General features: G+C 37.9%; 1 protein-coding gene across 1 annotated transcript in view; it reads right to left on the minus strand.

Moving 5' to 3' along the window:
• Window positions 1-18,028, minus strand: part of LOC122807520 (collagen alpha-1(VII) chain-like) — a gene marked incomplete at its 3' end in the record, with an annotated part of 926,266 nt that overhangs the window by 579,445 nt on the left and 328,793 nt on the right. Inside the window, exon 8 of the mRNA XM_044078445.1 lies at window positions 15,167-15,296. Coding sequence (XP_043934380.1) covers window positions 15,167-15,296 — 130 coding nt within the window. The remainder of the gene's footprint in view (window positions 1-15,166; window positions 15,297-18,028) is intronic.

Here is an 18,028-nt window from a genome sequence, read left to right on the forward strand (position 1 = left end):
ACACAGGTGGACAGTGGTCTCACCTTCGATAACCACATCGCCACAATGGTCAGAAATCCTTCTATGTGGCACACCTCATCACTAAGGGCTTTTCATCCAGAAAAAAGGAGGTCATTGTCCCACTGTACTCATCCCTCATTAGACCCATTATAGAATACAACGCCCCGTTTGGTATGTACCTCTCAAGACATCTGCAACAACTGGAAAGGCAGCAGAAATACATCACTAAAAGAATCACAGGCCTAAAGCAGATGCCCTACGCTGACCACCTTAAAAAACTCCAGCTATACTCTGTCGCATATTGTCTACTCAGAGGCGATCTTTGCTTAACATACAAGGCCATGTCAAACCCAGAGCTGTTGGACATGCTACACTTAAAGAAATCCCAATCCCTCAGAGCCACATGCTCCAGGGATCTAAACCTTGTCATCACACTAAACAAAACATGCTGAAGGGATAGGTTCCTAACCCAGAGACTCCCCAGACTCTGGAATAGATTGCACATACATGTCAAGCAGAGTGCCTCTTTGGTCCTCTTCAAAAGGAACCTTGACGATTGGATGGGAGAAAGGAAATTCACCCCGGGGATCACGTCAGTCACCCTGCTAGACAGGGGTCCAGGGAAGTAAATAGTGTGGTAAGAAATAGCCAGGGAATTGTTATGGCTAGGCTTGTATAGGCTCTAGGGCTGATAGCCTAGTACCAACCTATGAACCTATGAACCTATGGAGAGTGATTCTAGTAACTTCAGGTATAATGCATGGGATTCCTGTTTCATGGAGGGGGACCTGTAGCTAGCAAGAATATGGTAATGTGTTTTCCCATGGTTAGTTGGACATAGAGTTTATCAAGTATGTTATATTGTTTGACCAGCCTTGAGGTGTGCTTATCCTTTATGTAGATGGATACACCTCTGCCTGTCACTCTTTCATGTTCAGTGGATGGCTGAACATAAGACGCCATGCAGTGATGGAGTGCTTTCCATGGCTTTGAACCATGTTTTAGTAACTGCAAAATGTCAGCATTATCCAGGGTGAGGTGAGCTTCCAGGGAGTGCAGTTTCTTGTTCAGACTCCTAGCCTTGAGCAGTGAAACCTTTAGCTTGTCCTGACTAGCTTTTGTTATGTTGGAAGGTTTGTCTGTTTGGCAATGCCTAAAAAGGCACTATAGGTAAGGATAATGTTTTGATCAATATCCAAAAGTGTTGAGGTGACAGGTGAAGACCATTCCCGTTAAAGGAGAATGGCCTGTCAACCATGTCCTTCTAGGCTGACAAGTATTGGACCCCCAATGAATGAAACCTGTAGCTAAGCCAATTATTAAAGTAAATAATTTTCTGCTTATATTGTAGCATCATCCTTGGAGATGGTAGAATGCTGCTCAATGCTAGTATCATACCTGACTGTGACACATATGCTGAATGATCAATCATGGCTCTCTTTATATAGCCACAGGAGGTATGTCTCAGGTCATTCTCACCCATATGACTATGACTGAGTCATACTGGTACTTCGGGATAAGTGGCCCAATTGCTTGTGTGATCTGGTGGAACTAGGACCCTGCCAGACAACTAACTGTAACCCTCTCCTTATCCAACATGGTAAGAGGGACATCAGTGTGTCTCCTATGACCAAAATATTGGGTTGTGGAATTTTTTGCCTTATGGGCTTGGTAGTTAAGACACAATGAGATGTGACTTAATGTTTTCTGATGGGAATTGTCTTATTTGAGTCCATGCAGAGTTTCTAAAGACTGTGCCCGAGACACCTTTGACATTTCGGTAAGTTACATGTAATCACCTCCGCATGTGTGGGTCTACTTGTGTGGTCTTTTGTGGGTGTAGTGAGTAATGTGTGTGAGTTGCTGACAAAATGTTTGTTGCTTTTTGCATCTGCATGTGAGAATCTAGCCTCCAGTGTCAATATGTAACAACATCTCTCACATACTGTACTTGTCTGTTCGAGAATTAAGTTGTCAGTATACAAAAGGCAATTGTTACATTGCCTCAAGTTGCCCATGTCCACTAAGCTGGACGCAGACATAGCAGGAAAGTGCCCATTCATTATTGCAGGTCCTTGTGTGTACTTGCAAAGAACATGAGTGCAGAGTGTTTGTAACCAGACTTGGAAGGGGTGATTACTTGGTGCAATCTTCAGCTAACCTAACCGGTGATGCTATCCATCACCCAAGCAACATGCTCTCTAAGCAGCAACAGTCATGGGAGCTATAATAAGGTAAGGTAGATCTAAACAATCCTAACTAAATGAGTAAATACTGCTCACTGCACAAACTAGTTGCCCCATGAGTAATTATAGGGAAATTTCAACTTCTGGTGATTGGATGTATACAAGGCACCAGTAACCATGGTTGCAAGAAAAGCAACTTCATGCAAATGCAGGGCTTATATACAATCAGAAAAAAAGCATGTTTTACACTAACTATGCCCTAAGGCCAATCAGGTAAGCACACAATGAGCTTTCCACTAGCAATTCCCAGCTCAATTAGATGAAATCAACCTCTCCTGCCACTAGAGTGCAGACTTTGACCCTCTTAAAGTAAAATGACTGGTTTGGAGCCCAAATGTTAAGAACCACAAACATATCCCTAATACTAATGAATACTAACTAAGAAGCATTATGTACAATGTATTTCAAGGCAGAACAGCAGCCCTTACAGCAGTTTGAAAATGCAGCTTTAAACTTTAAGGAAGTGAAAAAAAAAACAATAAATTGCACATTAAACGTTAACAGTATAATGAAAACAGGCAATGCTTCCAGGTATTTGAGTCTATACAGAGCACTGGCACAGTGAGCAGCTCCTTGCAAATGTGGTGAATTTACACCAGCATTAGAAATGCAGAAAACTGACAACTGAGTCCTCTGGTCAATAAAATGACTAAACTTAGTGCTTCCCAACTCAGACAAACCAGACAAAAATCTACTGCCATTAGATTAATAATCTCAATCTTCCTAATGCAAAAGCACAGTAAAATAGTGTCTGGAGTTAAATGCTACTACAAAACAAACTTAAACTAAAGGAAAGGCAATAAGTAATTCAGTGTAACAGCAGTGTACTTTAAGCAGCTTATAAAAGTGTGATTAAGTAATTTGCTTTGCAGAACTGAGCTAACAGCCACTCAATTATGCAGAATTTATAAAGGCACTAAAAACAAATTAAGCTGATGAATACGCCCTCCAGCCAATAAACAACTACATGTAGGAATCTCTAGTGTGTTTCTAAATCTATACAGACAAGGCAACCACCCACTGCCACCAGATGGGAAATACTCTGTTTTCTTGTAAAAACACAGAAAAGAGCTGGCTACAGTGATATAAACAGCAGTATAGAAAGGAACAGCAAGGGCTGACAACTTAAAAATCACTAAGTTTAAAAGGCAAATCAAGGAATGAGATACTGGATGGAAATAACCAGCAAGGAGACAACAACAGTGCTTGTAGTTTTTGCAGGCCTTGAGTCTTATCAAAAAAGACAAGGCCACATATATTTTCTGTTTATTTAATTATCACTCAAGAAGCAAAATACCAGTAAAAAAAAACATGCGAAACATGCAGCCTGGGTAAAAGTGTCTATCTGACACACAAAACAAAAACAGCAGACCAAGCAGATTTCTTAAAACAGAAAACAAAATGGAACAGGTAAAACAGAAAGTAGCTCTATCAGTTTAAGCAACTCTCAGATAAAAGTGATTGACTTTGCTCAGCCTGCAGGGAGACACCAACAGTGCCTGGTAGTTTTTGCAGGCCTTAAATCTTATCATAAAAGACAAGGCAAAGATATTTTCTGTGTACTTGAGTATAATTCAAGAAACAAATCAACCAATGGAAAAATATGTGAAATGTACAGCCTGGGTAATTTAATCTGCCACATAGAACAACACCAGGTCAAGCACATTTCTTAAAAACAGAAAACATAATGGAATAGGTAAAACACAAAACAGCTCTGAAAACACCTTTACTGAATTACCACAAAACAGGTCTATCAGTTTAAGAAACTCACAGACAAAAAAAGAGATTTACTTTCATCACCCAGCAGGGAGACACTAACATTGCTTGTAGTTTTTGCAGGCCTTGAGTCTTATCAGAAAAGATAAAGATAAAGAAATTCTCTCTGCATTTAAGTACCACTCAAGAAGCAAACTAATCAATAAGAAAACATGGGAAATGTGCAGCCTGAGTAATTTAAGTGTCTATCTGCCACATAGAACAACAACACTAGGTCAAGCACATTTCTTAAAAACAGAAAACATAATGGAATAGGTAAAACACAAAGCAGCTCTGAAAACACCTTTACTGAATTACCACAAAGCAGCTCTATCAATTTAAGCAACTCACAGGCAAAAAAAAAAAAAGAGATTTACTTTCATCACCCAGCATGGAGACACTAACATTGTTTGTAGTTTTTGCATGCCTTGAGTCTCATCAGAAAAGACAAAAATATTCTCTCTGCATTTAAGTATCACTCAAGAAGCAAATTAATTAATAAGAAAACATGAGAAATGTGTAGCCTGGGTACTTTAAGTGTGTAAACATATGAAATGAACAACTTGGATAATTTAATTGTCTATCTGTCACACTGAACAAAATCAAAAGCCCATGCAGATTTCTTAAAACAGAAAACAAAATGGAACAGGTAAATTAGAAAGCAGTTCTATCATTTTAAGCAACTCACAGATAAAAGAGATTTACTTTCCTCAGCCAGCAGGGAGTCACCAACAATGTTTGTGGTTTTTGCAGGCCTGGAGTCTTATCAGACAAGGTAAAGCCACAGATAGTCTCTATGTTCACTGGATATAAAAAGTTTACACACCCCTGTTAAAATGCCAGGTTTTTTGTGATATAAAAAATGAGACCACAATAAATCATTTCAAAACTTTTTCCCACCTTTAATGTGATCTATATAACCTGTACAATTCAATTAGAAAAACAAACAAATCTGTTAGGGGAAAAAATATAAAAATTAAAAAAGTACAACAAGCTGGTTGCATAAGTGTGCACACCCTTGAACTAATACTTTGTTGAAGCACCTTTTTATTCAATTACAGCATTCAGTCTTGTTGGGTAGGAGTCTATCAGCATGGCACATCTTAACTTGGCAATATTTGCCCACTCTTCCTTGCAGAAGCACTCCAAATCTGTCAGATTGCGAGGGCATCTCTTGTGCACAGCCCTCTTCGGGTCACCCCACAAATTATCTGTTGGATTTAGGTCTGGGCTCTAGCTGGGCCATTACAAAACTTTAATTTTCTTCTGGTGAAGCCATTCTTTTGTTGATTTAGATGTATGCTTGAGGTTATTGTCATGTTGAAAGGTGTAATTCCTCTTCATCTTTCTATCAGATGCCTGAAGGTTTTGAGCCAAAGGTGACTGGTATTTGGAACTGTTCATAATTCCTTCCACCTTGATTAAAGCCTCAGTTCCGGCTGAAGAAAAGCAACATCAAAGCATGACACTGCCACCACCATGCTTCACCATGGGGATGGTGTCCTTTTGGTGATGCAAAGTGTTGTTTTTGTGCCAAATGTACCTTTTGGAATTTTGGCCAAAATGTTCAACCTTGGTCTGATCAGATGGGTCTTTATTATATCATCGAATGCTTAAAAAAGCGAATGATGAATAATTCACCCCTTGTAAGCAAAAGCTTACAATCTCGAAAACTCAGAACAGTGATTTTTTTTCCAAGGGAAAAATATCACTGTTCCAAAAAAAAAAAAGAAAAAAAATTGAAATAATACATAAAGTGGGGGGCACCCCCACTACTTAAATATACCAACTCCAAGATTGCACTACAGTGCCGAAAATGGCAAAGTAACGGAAGCAGCCAAGCAAATTCTATCCCTGGGAAAGAATTCGCTTAAAAGCCGCTTCACTATTTTGCCTTTTCGTTGTTTTAAGTTTGATTAAGACGCATTCGATAGAATGTGTCTTTGGTCATCTAATAGGAACCCTCATCAGACCATAACACATTTTCCAACATGCTTTTGGGAGACTCGATGTAATGTTTTGCAAATTTTAGCCGGGCCTGGATGTTTTTCTGTGTAACAAAAGGCTTCCGTCTTGCAACCCTACCCCATAGCCCAGACATATGGAGAATACGGGAGATTATTGTCAGTACTTGCCAGACATTCCTGCAGCTCCTTCAGTGTTGCTGTAGGTCTCTTGGCAGTCTCCCAGACCAGTTTTCATTTTGTCTTTTCAACAATTTTGGAGGGACATCTAGTTCTTTGCAACGTCACTGTTGTCCCATATTTTCTCCTCTTTTTGATGACTGTCTTCACTGTGTTCCATGGTATAGCCAATGCTGTGGAAATTTTTTTGTACCCTTCTCCTGACTGATACCTTTCAACGGTGAGATCCCTTTGATGCTTTGTAAGCTCTCTGAGAACCATGGCTTTTGCTGTAGCAGGCAACTGAGTAAATGTCAGGAAAATCCTACTAGCACAGCTGAACTTTACTTGGGGTTAATCAGAGTCTCTTTAATTGATGGCAGATGTGTACCCAAGAAGACTGAATGCTGTAATTAAATCAAAAGGTGCTTCAACAAAGTCTTAGTTTAAGGGTGTGCACATTTATGTAACCAGTTTATTGTACGTTTTTTATTTTTTATATTTTTCCCCTAACAGATTTGTTTGTTTTTCAATTGAATTGTACAGGTTATATGTTACATTAAAGGTGGGACAAGTTTTGAAATTATTTATTGTGGTCTCTTTCTTTATATCACAGAAACCTGACATTTTAACAGGGGCGTGTAAACTTTTTATATCCACTGTATTTAAGTATCACTCAAGAAACAAAATAACTAATGAAAAACATGAGAAATGTGCAGCCTGGATAATTTAAGTGCCTAACATGTGAAATGTGCAGCATGGGTAATTTAAGTGTCTATCTGACACATAGAACAAAACAGCAGGCCAAGCAGATTTCTTAGGTAAACAACATAGCAGGCAGTCAAAAAGCTAACCCTCTAACACCTATAGACTTAATAACCAAATGATCATCACTTCTTTGCATGGGTTCAAGCGTTTGCTAACCACTTGTCTAACACATCATGGTCCCCACCCTCTTCCACTAGTATGATTGACTGCCTTTTGTCTGTTTTCAGTCAGTTACCCGATTTTTGACTTCCAACTAAATGTCCTAAAAGACATCAGTCAATGGCTTAAGGTTATTCTAAGCAATGAATAAGAAGGATCTGAATACATTTACCCCAAATTCATCATGGTATTGGATAGCTTTACAACTGCACACTGTGTTACATCTTCTATATTTCTCTCAGCTGAAATACTTTCCCAGAACATTGGAGATCCTTCACTGTTCCTTCACTTCCTTAACAATGACCAAGTACCACTCCATTTAATTGTTATTGCCAAGTTCTATAGTCCCAGAAAGAAATGTATCCTCAAAAACATACTTTGAAGGCAATTATGACTTTTATTTTTGGAAAAGCGATACGCTTTCTTGGCAGAAGGCCACATGACAAGTACTTTTTTGTGCACTTTAGTAAAAAGTTAAATTTTGTAAGGCATTACGGAGTTGAGTGAACTAAATAACCATAGCTTAGCAAATAACATCTCATAATGTTTTTTAATCTACCTTTTTTAATTTCTGCAAGTCTTTTGGGTTTCTAATACCTTGATGGGAATTGACCCCATTCGTAAGTTAAAGCATGATTAAAGTTCACGAAATTATTATTACTTAAATCTTCAATGTTAGCCAGAAGTGCTCTTCGGAGCCCCTATAATTTGCCCACAACTGACTCTTTCTGCAATTCATACAGAGTTACATGTATTGGTAACATATCTAATTACAACTGAAAATTATTTTTTATCAAGACTTGTTGGTCCTGTTACTATTGGAACTGTCTGGGTATCCTTCTTCTACATTGCCCTTGTTTCTGCTTACAAATCCTGGTATTTTATGACTTCATGTCTCTCTGTATGTAAGACACTGTAATCACTGGGTGTAGCAGTTTCAATGATCAGTGCTACTTTTGTCTTCTTTTCATGGACTACAATATCCAGTTTTCTTGCATTTATTTTTTGAACTGTTAGTAATGGATGATCCCATGGGATATAAACTTCATCATTTTCTATAATGCTTTGTGGCTCAAGTTTCCAGTGTTTTTCAGCTACTTCAATTTTATAATGTTTGTACAATCCCTAATACAATAGTCTTGCCACATTATTATGCCTTTCAGTATTCAGTTCTGCCATTAGTATATCACAACCAGAAACAAGATTTGCAACTGTTTCCAATTATGTTTTACAAAACCTAAATTTGTCTGTTTCACCCACATGTTCAATGGACTTTGTAAATCAAAATGTAAGCAGTCCACTATCTTGGTCTGGCAATATTAACATTTCATCCTTAGGTTTAAATTCACCTCTCCTTGACAATTCTTGTGTTTGATCCTGATCAACATGAAGTTACTCCCAAGAGTTTTCTTTACTTGCAACTATATTTATGTATTTTTCACATTTCTTGCCTTCTCATCTGATCCTTCACCTTATATTCTTTCCTTTGTTTACTGGTCAGTTCAGTTGCTACCTGATTTTTATCTACATCTGGTTTGAATTCCATTTCTGCTTGACACCAATATGCTTCTGCTAAACTAAGTAGGAAGTCATTTTAGACTTATTCTTCTCACGTTTTAAAACATTTATCAAGACCAGATGACATTCTTATATCCTCTGAAAATGTTTTGACCACTTGCAGTTGTGCTTTCAGTTCCTCATCTGATGAACTATACAGTTTTAAATAATCCACAAAAAGATGAGAAGTCTTTACACTTTCTTGTTTTCTGGGATGCAAATTGTAGCCATGACCTAATATGTTAAGTAGACAGCTTAATGGGTTAAAGGGAAGACAAAAGAGCAGTGTTGACAAAGAGTCACCTTGGAATATCCCCCTTTGAATTTTTATCCCTGGAATAATAATTTGTCCTTTACGTTAGCTTAACTGAAGTGGTCTGCCACTGTCTCATAGTCACTATAATCTAATCGATCAGTGTAGGGTGTATCTTATGCATTTTTAAGCACTCTTTTATCCATGAATGTGAATACTGTCAGATGCTTTTTGTAGTCCACCCATGCCATACTTAGATACTTCTCCTTTTTACAGTTTTCTATTGTGACTTTATTTAACAAAAAATGATTGATTGTTCCATATGACTTTCTTTTGTTACCTTTTTGTTCTATTGCCATGACTGCATTTTCTTCTAAATGACTATAAACTCTGTTGGCATCAATTCCACTGTATAATCTGTTTTTCATCAGAAGGCAAGTTGCTGGTCTATAGATTTTTTTTAGGATAGCTTACAGGTTTGCTGTTAAGTAGGAATATTGTTTTTCCTATTGTTAAACAGGTTGTTGTCTGTTCAGAGTGTGCATATAAATAGTTCTTACTCATGGCTAAATCTTCAAGTAAAGATGTTAATATTTTTAGCCAGAAGTTAGGCTACTGCAGCTGGGCCTGGGGTTTTCCAGTTAGGAGCCATGGGCGCCAGAACCATAGAGCGAGGTGGAGGGAGCAACCATAGAGCGAGGGACCACTTTTACAGGTCTGACCATTGTGGCAGAGTCTTCTTTAAGGAGGACCCATGCGTCCTTCTTTAGGACAGTCTGTACATCTGTGCATGCATTCCTGTCCATCCACCCAGTTTTAAAATACGAGTTCAATATGGTGTGTGTGTGTGAAATGCCCCAGTTAGGTATACCTGGTGGTTAGTGTTACTCAGGCTCAAACCCTCTACCTTACATACAAGAGCCTGAATTCTCTACCCGTACCACCACTTGTGATTCAAGGAGCTGAGTCTATAGCTTTCAACTGTACAGATTGTCAAAGAATATTTGGCTCATATTTTTGGTCTATTCCTCTTAAAATTTGTGGTTTTCTGGCAATCAGTGAAAACTGAATTCACTAAATAATGATAGCCCCTTGCAGATGGCTGTGGTTTCTACTCCCACAGTATATAGATGGATTGCTGATACTGTACTGTGTTGTACTTTAAAGGGAGTGGATGCTGCAGTCCTGTGAATGTCCTCCTTTGGAGGATTTATCTAGTAACTATACTGCAATATTACTAGCTTATCATTTTTTAATGTAACATAGGCAATTCTTCCGACAGTCACTTTATTTGTACATGAAACAATGAAATATAAAGTTGTTTGCTAACAGCAACCTCTTCATTAGTTACAGATATCTTTAATGTGGAATTATTTAGATGACTTTTACTTCTGCAGACATTGTGCATATTTACTGATATTGCTGGATTTTAATGACAGCAGTTTGAGTAGACTTTTATGATGGAAATGTTCTGAATTGGGCAGTTTTGTCATTGTTGGTTCACAAATTTTGTTTCATTGCTTACTGGAAATACATTCAAAACAATAAATTTAAAACACGCTCTAACAAGTGCTCTGTATTATACAATAAATATAATTTAATACAATAAGGGAAGTGAATCAAAGAATGCATACATGCAAGCATGGCCCTAAAAATGTGTAAGGAGCCTATGGTTTGAAAACAGCCCAGAGGTAAGCTTAGTCCTCCACTGGCCACATGCAAAATGAATGTGGGTTTTCATGCTGTTTCAATGAATGTGAGTTTCAAGGACAGAAAGTTTACTGCTCATGCTAAGTCTGTTTTCATTGTGAGACTGTAATGTTTGTGGGTTTCTATTACATAATCGAAGACGCAAACCTTCAAATGTGTCTTGATCAAATTTGAAAGCACGAAACAGCAAAATAGTGAAATGGCATATAAGCAAATTCTTTCCCTGGGAAAGAAATCACTTGGCCGCCTCTGTTACATTGCCATTTTCATTACTGTAGTGCGATCTCTGAGTTGGTATATTTAAGCAGGGGGGTAGGGGGGCACAGCCCCCCCCCCACTTTATGTAATGTTTTGAAGTTTTTATTTTTATTTTTTTTGTAGAACAGCGATTTTCCCTGGGGAAGAAAATGCTGTTCCAAGTGTTCAGGATTGTAAGCTTTCATTTACATGGGGTCGATAAATCAGCGTTCACTTTTTTAAGCATTCACTGATTTAATATAGACCCTTGTTTGTTTAGCAAATGGCTATCAGTGTTTGTGCTACTTTATTTCAATAGCTGTAATCACTGCAGAAGTAAATAAGAAAACAGTATGCAGGCTGACAGGTCTGAATGGTGTTTATGGTAATTGAGGAGAAATAGCCAAGTAATGGAACACTGGAGTGGCTGGGGAGGGGGCTGCTGCTGCTGGAGGGGTAGGAGGTTGCTGCCGACGGGGTTTCTCTGGGGGGCACAATTTATTACCCTGCCTAGAGCCCCATTTAACCATGATCCAGCTCTGGTATTTTGCACTGTTATTTACTATAAAATGATAAGAAGTTTCTGTGGATTGTGGACCTCAAGTTACCTCTACAAAGAGACCAGTCATCTATGGAGTCCCCCAGGGTTTGGTGCTGAGATGTTTTCTATTTGGCATATACATCTCAAACGTAAAAGGAAATACTAAAAGGCTTTGGCTGACTAAGTTTGAGATGACTGGCTGTTACTTCATCCCATTTCATAACCTGCACATTTGAACTTCTTATTCTTTCTTTTACTTCTATGCATTTAGTATCGTTATGTTTCACAGGATCTTCACAGACATTTCTCTAAAATGTATCTATTTCTTCTTTTTTGGCAGTGTTTCAATTCTTTCGCCTGGTTCCCAGTTTTCTATAAAACATTTTGGGGTCATCAATAAATTGCTTATTTTGTACTTTTACTTTATATTAATCTGCATATCTTCTACATTTTTCTGCCTGTGCTGATATTTTTAGTTTATTATTTGCGACCGTGCCTGATTGATCCTGATCTGTTCTGATACCGAGCATTGTTTTTATAATGTCTATCATTCTGAGTATTTTTGTTGATCTGTTCCATCTTCTATATGCTTCTAACAGTGACACTTCTTGTCTTAATTGCTTTATAGTTTTCTCTATTGGATAACTCCATGATGGTATTTGATTTCTCCCCTTCCTTTCCCTTATAGCCCTGTGTTTTTGTGGTATCTGTTATTAACTTAGCTGCACAGTAATATATCCTATTTACTTCTGTTATATCACATACATTTGTATTAACAGTACTAATTACTGTGTTCATTTGTTTTATCAAACTTCTAACTTTCTGGGTTTTATTCACTTTCTGTAGTCTATCTCTTTCATTTATCTTAATATGTCTGCCAATCTGTTTTAAATCAAGCAACTCTTTCCTTGCCTTAAATCATTTTCTTCTAAACTGAGGGCACATTCTTTGTCCTCCATTTCCTGTGGGAATTCTATATTAAGTTCCAGAGCATCTTCCTGTACCACATTCTCTTCAGTTTCATCCTGTGTCATCCATTGCTCTTTCATATGGGAATTCACTGGCCTATCACTCCACAACATTGATTACGTCAGTTGCCATAGTTTCCTGTTTTTTTCCCTTGCAGTGCAACTCCAACTGAAATTTTGTACTGGTTTTCTGTGGAAGGCTCCAAAGTTTCTTCATATGTCATCTGATCAGATGTTTCCTACTCCACTGTTTTTTCCATAATTTGGGGATCCATTGCTCTATCCTGCTGTGATGTTATCAGAGTTAGATATTCTACACTAAATCCTTCACTTCACAGGTAATATATAACCTCCATTTCTATTTCTTTAACTTCTCCATTACTAATCCTCTTTTCTACTTTTCCTCTTTGTTTTCTTATTTTTTGCATTGTAAAATTTTCAATATTCAGATGGCTTTGCTTGTATTTCTCTTCAGATATCCTTTAGTGCTGCTGTTTTTGTATTGATTAGTTTTGCTTTCTCCTTTGCATAAATATTACACCATATTAAATCTCTTTTTCTTTTCCATGTGCATGTTTCTTCTTCAGATGTCGCCTGCTCCTCCTCTTTCTTCTTACTTGGGGGACTTGTTGTTCCATCATGTTGTGATATAACTTATGTTAGACTTTCTACACTAAATCCTTCACTTTTGCACATATTCCATAACTTCAACATCTATGTTTTTAACTTCTACTTTATTAATCTTCTGTTTTATGTTCCCACTTTGTGATCTTATTTTTTGTATTGTGAAATTTTCCATATCTGGATGTCTTTGCCTTTATTTCTGTTTGAATATTTTGGGGGCTGCCGATTAATTTGGCTTTCTCCTTCGCATAAATATTGCACCATATCAATCTATCTTTCTTTCCCATGTCCATATTTCTTTTTTATACCTTTCAAAAACCTCTAGATTTTGTTCTTTATATTTTTGCACTTCTTCCTTAGTCACTTCCTTTTCCAAATGGCCCACGGCTTCTTGATTTATATTATCGTTTTCATAAATCTGTTGTATTAATGAACACATTTTTTTTATTTGAAGCTTCTGACAGTTTTTCCTGTGCAAGTATGTGTCTTTCCTCTAATTTCTCTCTTAATCTTTTTTGTATATCTTCTGTCTGGAAATTCTGGTCTTCTTACATAATAAAAATACAAATGTATTTCTTATCCTCAACAGTCCACTTTATTGCCTTTATGTCTATTTTTGGAGCTATCAGTTTTTGCGATGTTTATGAACTACTACTTTCTCTACAATGGGGGGGGGGGGGCATCCTCCCCCTGGGCCTGGCCTAGCCCCATTGTAGGGATGTTTCTGTGTCTTGAGGATTCTATATGGTCATTTTTTCCATTCCTGGCACCTGTGTGCCTACCAGGATTGGACACTTTGTTTATCCTGGATCTTGTGCACCCATCCATCTTTTTTATTTTAAACCTACTTCTGTCCATGATATATGCTATGTAAAATACAGTCTAGCTATCAGTGTCATCTTGGTGAAATTTTGTGAAAAAAGGGTCCACCTCATGAAGGTACTCACCAAGACTTGAAAATGAATCAGTTCCTGCAATATTACTCTTTTTTGCTTCCTGAATTATCATCTCTCCATCTAGACCCTAATTGTATTGTTTTTAATCTACTTTAAGAATAGGACCTTAAGACTTAAGACTGACCAGTCATAATGTCTTCCTTATCCTGTAAAAAATGGTGCTCCCCCCTTGGACTGTCCTGAAGTCTCTGTTCATTACCATATTTATAAAAGCACATTTATTTTAGTGTTCCTCACACTAATATACATTTTTATGTGGATGGTATGTCAATTTGACATATAATTGTTCATTAAATTGACTGTGATTATTAAACTAGGTATATAGGTTTGACCTTAGTTTAAATTATTCCAAAACTAAGGCCATGCTAACTTTATTAATGAACGCAGTCACAAAGATTTTCAAATATCATGAAACCTATGTAATGTTCCAAAGCAACAAGCCTTTATTTGTCACAGAAAAGTGAACCTCAGTAACAAAAAAATCAGAAATATACTAAAAATCACTGATGCCAATCATTTTGAGTCATCTTCCGAAAGGGACTAATGGTAGAAGTGAGAAGAACTAGGTAGAGAGAGAAAAAGAGAGAGAGAGAGAGAGAGAGATGGAGTGGCAGATAACAGGGAAGTAAAAAATAATACTGCTTTCATCTCTTCTTGTTACTAATTCTAAGAGGTATTTGACAGAACTGACTATTTTCAGGGGTGATCTGATAGGATTTTAGGGATTAGTTTCAGATTTATGAAATATGCAAGTAAAACAGCAGACATCCTAGTTTACCCTATTGAAAGCCACTGATACCTCCAGATGTGGGGTAATTGCACTCCTGAGTATGCAAGTCAAGTACCCAGAAATTTAGCTGGCTAAATGAAAAACTACATATCACAGAATCAGAAGTCAAATGACACTCATACTACTACAAAATAATTAAATACTCATGGAGGAAAAAGCTGAATTAGCAGACATATTTTAACATTTCTGATCAACATTTTATAGAGTTACAATACAAATGGAAATGAAAAACTTATTGAATTAAATGCTAAACAGTGCCATAGTACATGATTTTATACTTTGAAAAAAGAAATGCATACATAAAAGAATCAGCAAATCTATGAATAATCTACGGATATTCTGAAGTTACTACAGCTTTCTGTGTTTAATGTGCACTGCTACGTAATAAGTCCTTCACAAAAATGTACATGCACAAACTGCCTGTTTCTCGGTCTCACATTGAGCCATACAGCTTAGAGCTGAAGATGTGAATTACTCACTTGTGCGTCCTTTTCCTGTAACTGACTCTCCAATGCTGTTTGCATACTGAGCAATTACCGTCACCTGGTAGTCTCTTGCTGCTCTTAGCTCACTGAGAACTGTTATTGTATCACTGGCCCGAACATCGATCTGAATAACAAAAGAAAGACATGTTAGTCTTTTCTTTTTATTGAAGTCATCATACCCAGTTCCAATACCATGTACTGTTTCTTGCTTTCAACTTTTTGCAGATATTTAGCTGGTTCTTTGCAGAAATACATTAACATTAACTATAATGGCAGACAGAGACCTACTGGCCTACACTTGTTTGTCCATTTGTATATGTACAGAATATGTACCAGTTCTACTTTAATAAATATCTTATTTTTCTGTACCAATTACAAGAACTGGCAATATATTCTTGAAGCTTGCAGAGTCTCTTGAGATTCATAGTTTCTATCAGATTCCACTTGACTGTTTTTTGCTTAAAAGTAATTTTTTGATCTCTTACAGTCTCCCTATTTCTCTTTATATGGCATCTTGGAGAGGAAATATGAGCAAATCATATCACTGACCTTGTAAAGGTGAAGGCTATACAACTGTACATAATAATATAAATGGGGGTCTCACAACCAGGCTACAGGTGTAGTAAACTCATTGTTGCATTTGTAGTTTATGCCACACATGGAGCACTATATAGTTTCAGTTCTCTATTTTTTTTAAACTGTAGCAATTGCTAAAGTTTATGCCATGTACAAAGTGTTAAGTATTTCAGAACTAATCACAACTGCAGTACTGACATCTGAATGCCAGTAATGCACTGCACTGCGCTGAAGTCAGCTCAGCATCTGCTGATCGTGCCCCCTATTACTTTGCATTTAGAGCAGCTTCCCAGTTTAATCCATCCTAGCTACACCACTGTTCAGTTTGCAGCTGATAATACCTATTCCTATGGTTTCAAGTTTCCCACTGGCTTCTGCTGGTATTTTTATTTTTATTTTTTAACATTGCTGCCTATCAGTCATCAGCCTGCTGAGTGATTAGGACAGCTGCTCCCTAGTAAGGCAAAAGCTTGTCACAGACAGACCATGTTCCAGGCATCAATCATTATTTCCTTGTATGGACCCAACCACTCCCCTGGCAGATGGCATATATGTACTTGTATAAGTGTGGGCCTGCTATTCTTTCCTTAACAGGTGTGCACTTTCCTGTACGGGTCTATATTATATAAACGAAGCATTAAAATGTTGACTCACCTTTGATCGACCACAATTTCTCAAAGTTGCACAACGTCAAACAGCCAAATCATCCCTTGGAAAGAAATTGGTTGGCCGTTCTTTTAAATCTGCCCTTTTCCTGATTGTAGTATGATCTTGGAGTTAGTATATTTAGTTATGGGGAGTGTGGGGTGTGTGGCAGGGGCGAATTCCCCCGCTTTAACAGTGTTTGTTGTAATGAGGTGTGTGTGCGTGTGTGTGTATGTGTGTGTGTGTGTGTGTGTGTGTGTGTGTGTGTGTGTGTGTGTGTGTGTGTGTGTGTGTGTGTGTGTGTGTGTGTGCACGCGCGCGCGTGTGTGTTTGGGCTACCGATTTCTTTCCCTTGGAAAAAATCGATGATTTGAGGGTTCAACGTTGTGCAGTTTTGAGAAATAGGGGTCGATCAAAGGTGAGATGACATTTTAATGCTTTGTTTATGTAATATAGACCCTCCTGTACATGCTCCATGAACAATATTAATGAACACAGTTTGGCAGAGCCAAGTGCTTATCCCAGGCCCATATGTTGGCATTACAGCAGGCTAGTCTACCTCCCCCCTCCCCCAAGCATAAGAAAATGAACATTGGTAACTCGCTCACACCTGAAGTCTCAAGCTGCTAAATGATCCTTGGTCATCTAGGTACATAGGATGGACTTCTTCCATCCACTAGGGGGAATAACATCTTGGATCTTGTCCTTACTAATATGGCAGCATCTTGTACTATCCCTTGTGTATTGTTAGGTCTGACCATAGAGCACCCTCCTTCGAAATAAAATTGAAACCAAAGACCCCCTTCCACCCAAAATACTTTCAGAAATTTCTTTAAGACAAACTACCTACTCATAGGTGATACATTGGCAAGCTTCAAATCCCCACCAAACCCACAGATATGCAGCTGTACCTTGTAGGCACAAGCACAGGGCAAACCCCAGAAACAAACCCGATGGTGGAATCATAATATCAACAAGCTTTAAATAAAAGAGAAGACCAGTAGTAAGAACAGTAATTCCCAGAATGTTAGAGCCCTTGTCAGTGAACTAAACAAACAACTCAGGGGCTTAATACAATCCATCAAAGCCAAGTCGGAGGCTAAAACAGCTACTTAAGTCAAAGACAATCACAAGGCATTTTAGTTTTGTTTGTAATTTCAATAGAACAATGCAGCAATGTACTGGGCTGATTGTGAATGATGTTAACCTACACTGATGTTGAAGATATGGTGAACCTACTGGCCAATAAATTTAGCTCTAACTTTACCACTCTCTCCTCTCCATCTGCCCCTCAAGATATACCTGAAACTGGCTCACCTCCAGCTAACACAGAAGACCAAGTCCAAAGAGTGCTATCAAAAGCTAAAAATACAGCACTGATGGGTCCTGATAATATCCCAAGATGCATCTTAAATAGCATGAATCATGACTTAGCAACACCTCTAACAACATTGTCCAAGCTCAACCTTCATAAAGGTGTTCTGCTACAGTTATTCCCCTGCATAAGGGAGGTCCTTCCACTGAACCAGGCAATTACAGACCCATAGTTAAGCAAAACCATGGAAAGACTTATCATGAAACTAATAAATAAGCCTGTAGGGAACCTCCAAACACTAGACCTATCTCAGTTTGGAT

This window comes from Protopterus annectens, chromosome 7.part1, assembly GCF_019279795.1.
Source record: "Protopterus annectens isolate FY-2018-M chromosome 7.part1, PAN1.0, whole genome shotgun sequence".
Classification (NCBI taxonomy): Eukaryota; Metazoa; Chordata; order Ceratodontiformes; family Protopteridae; genus Protopterus; species Protopterus annectens.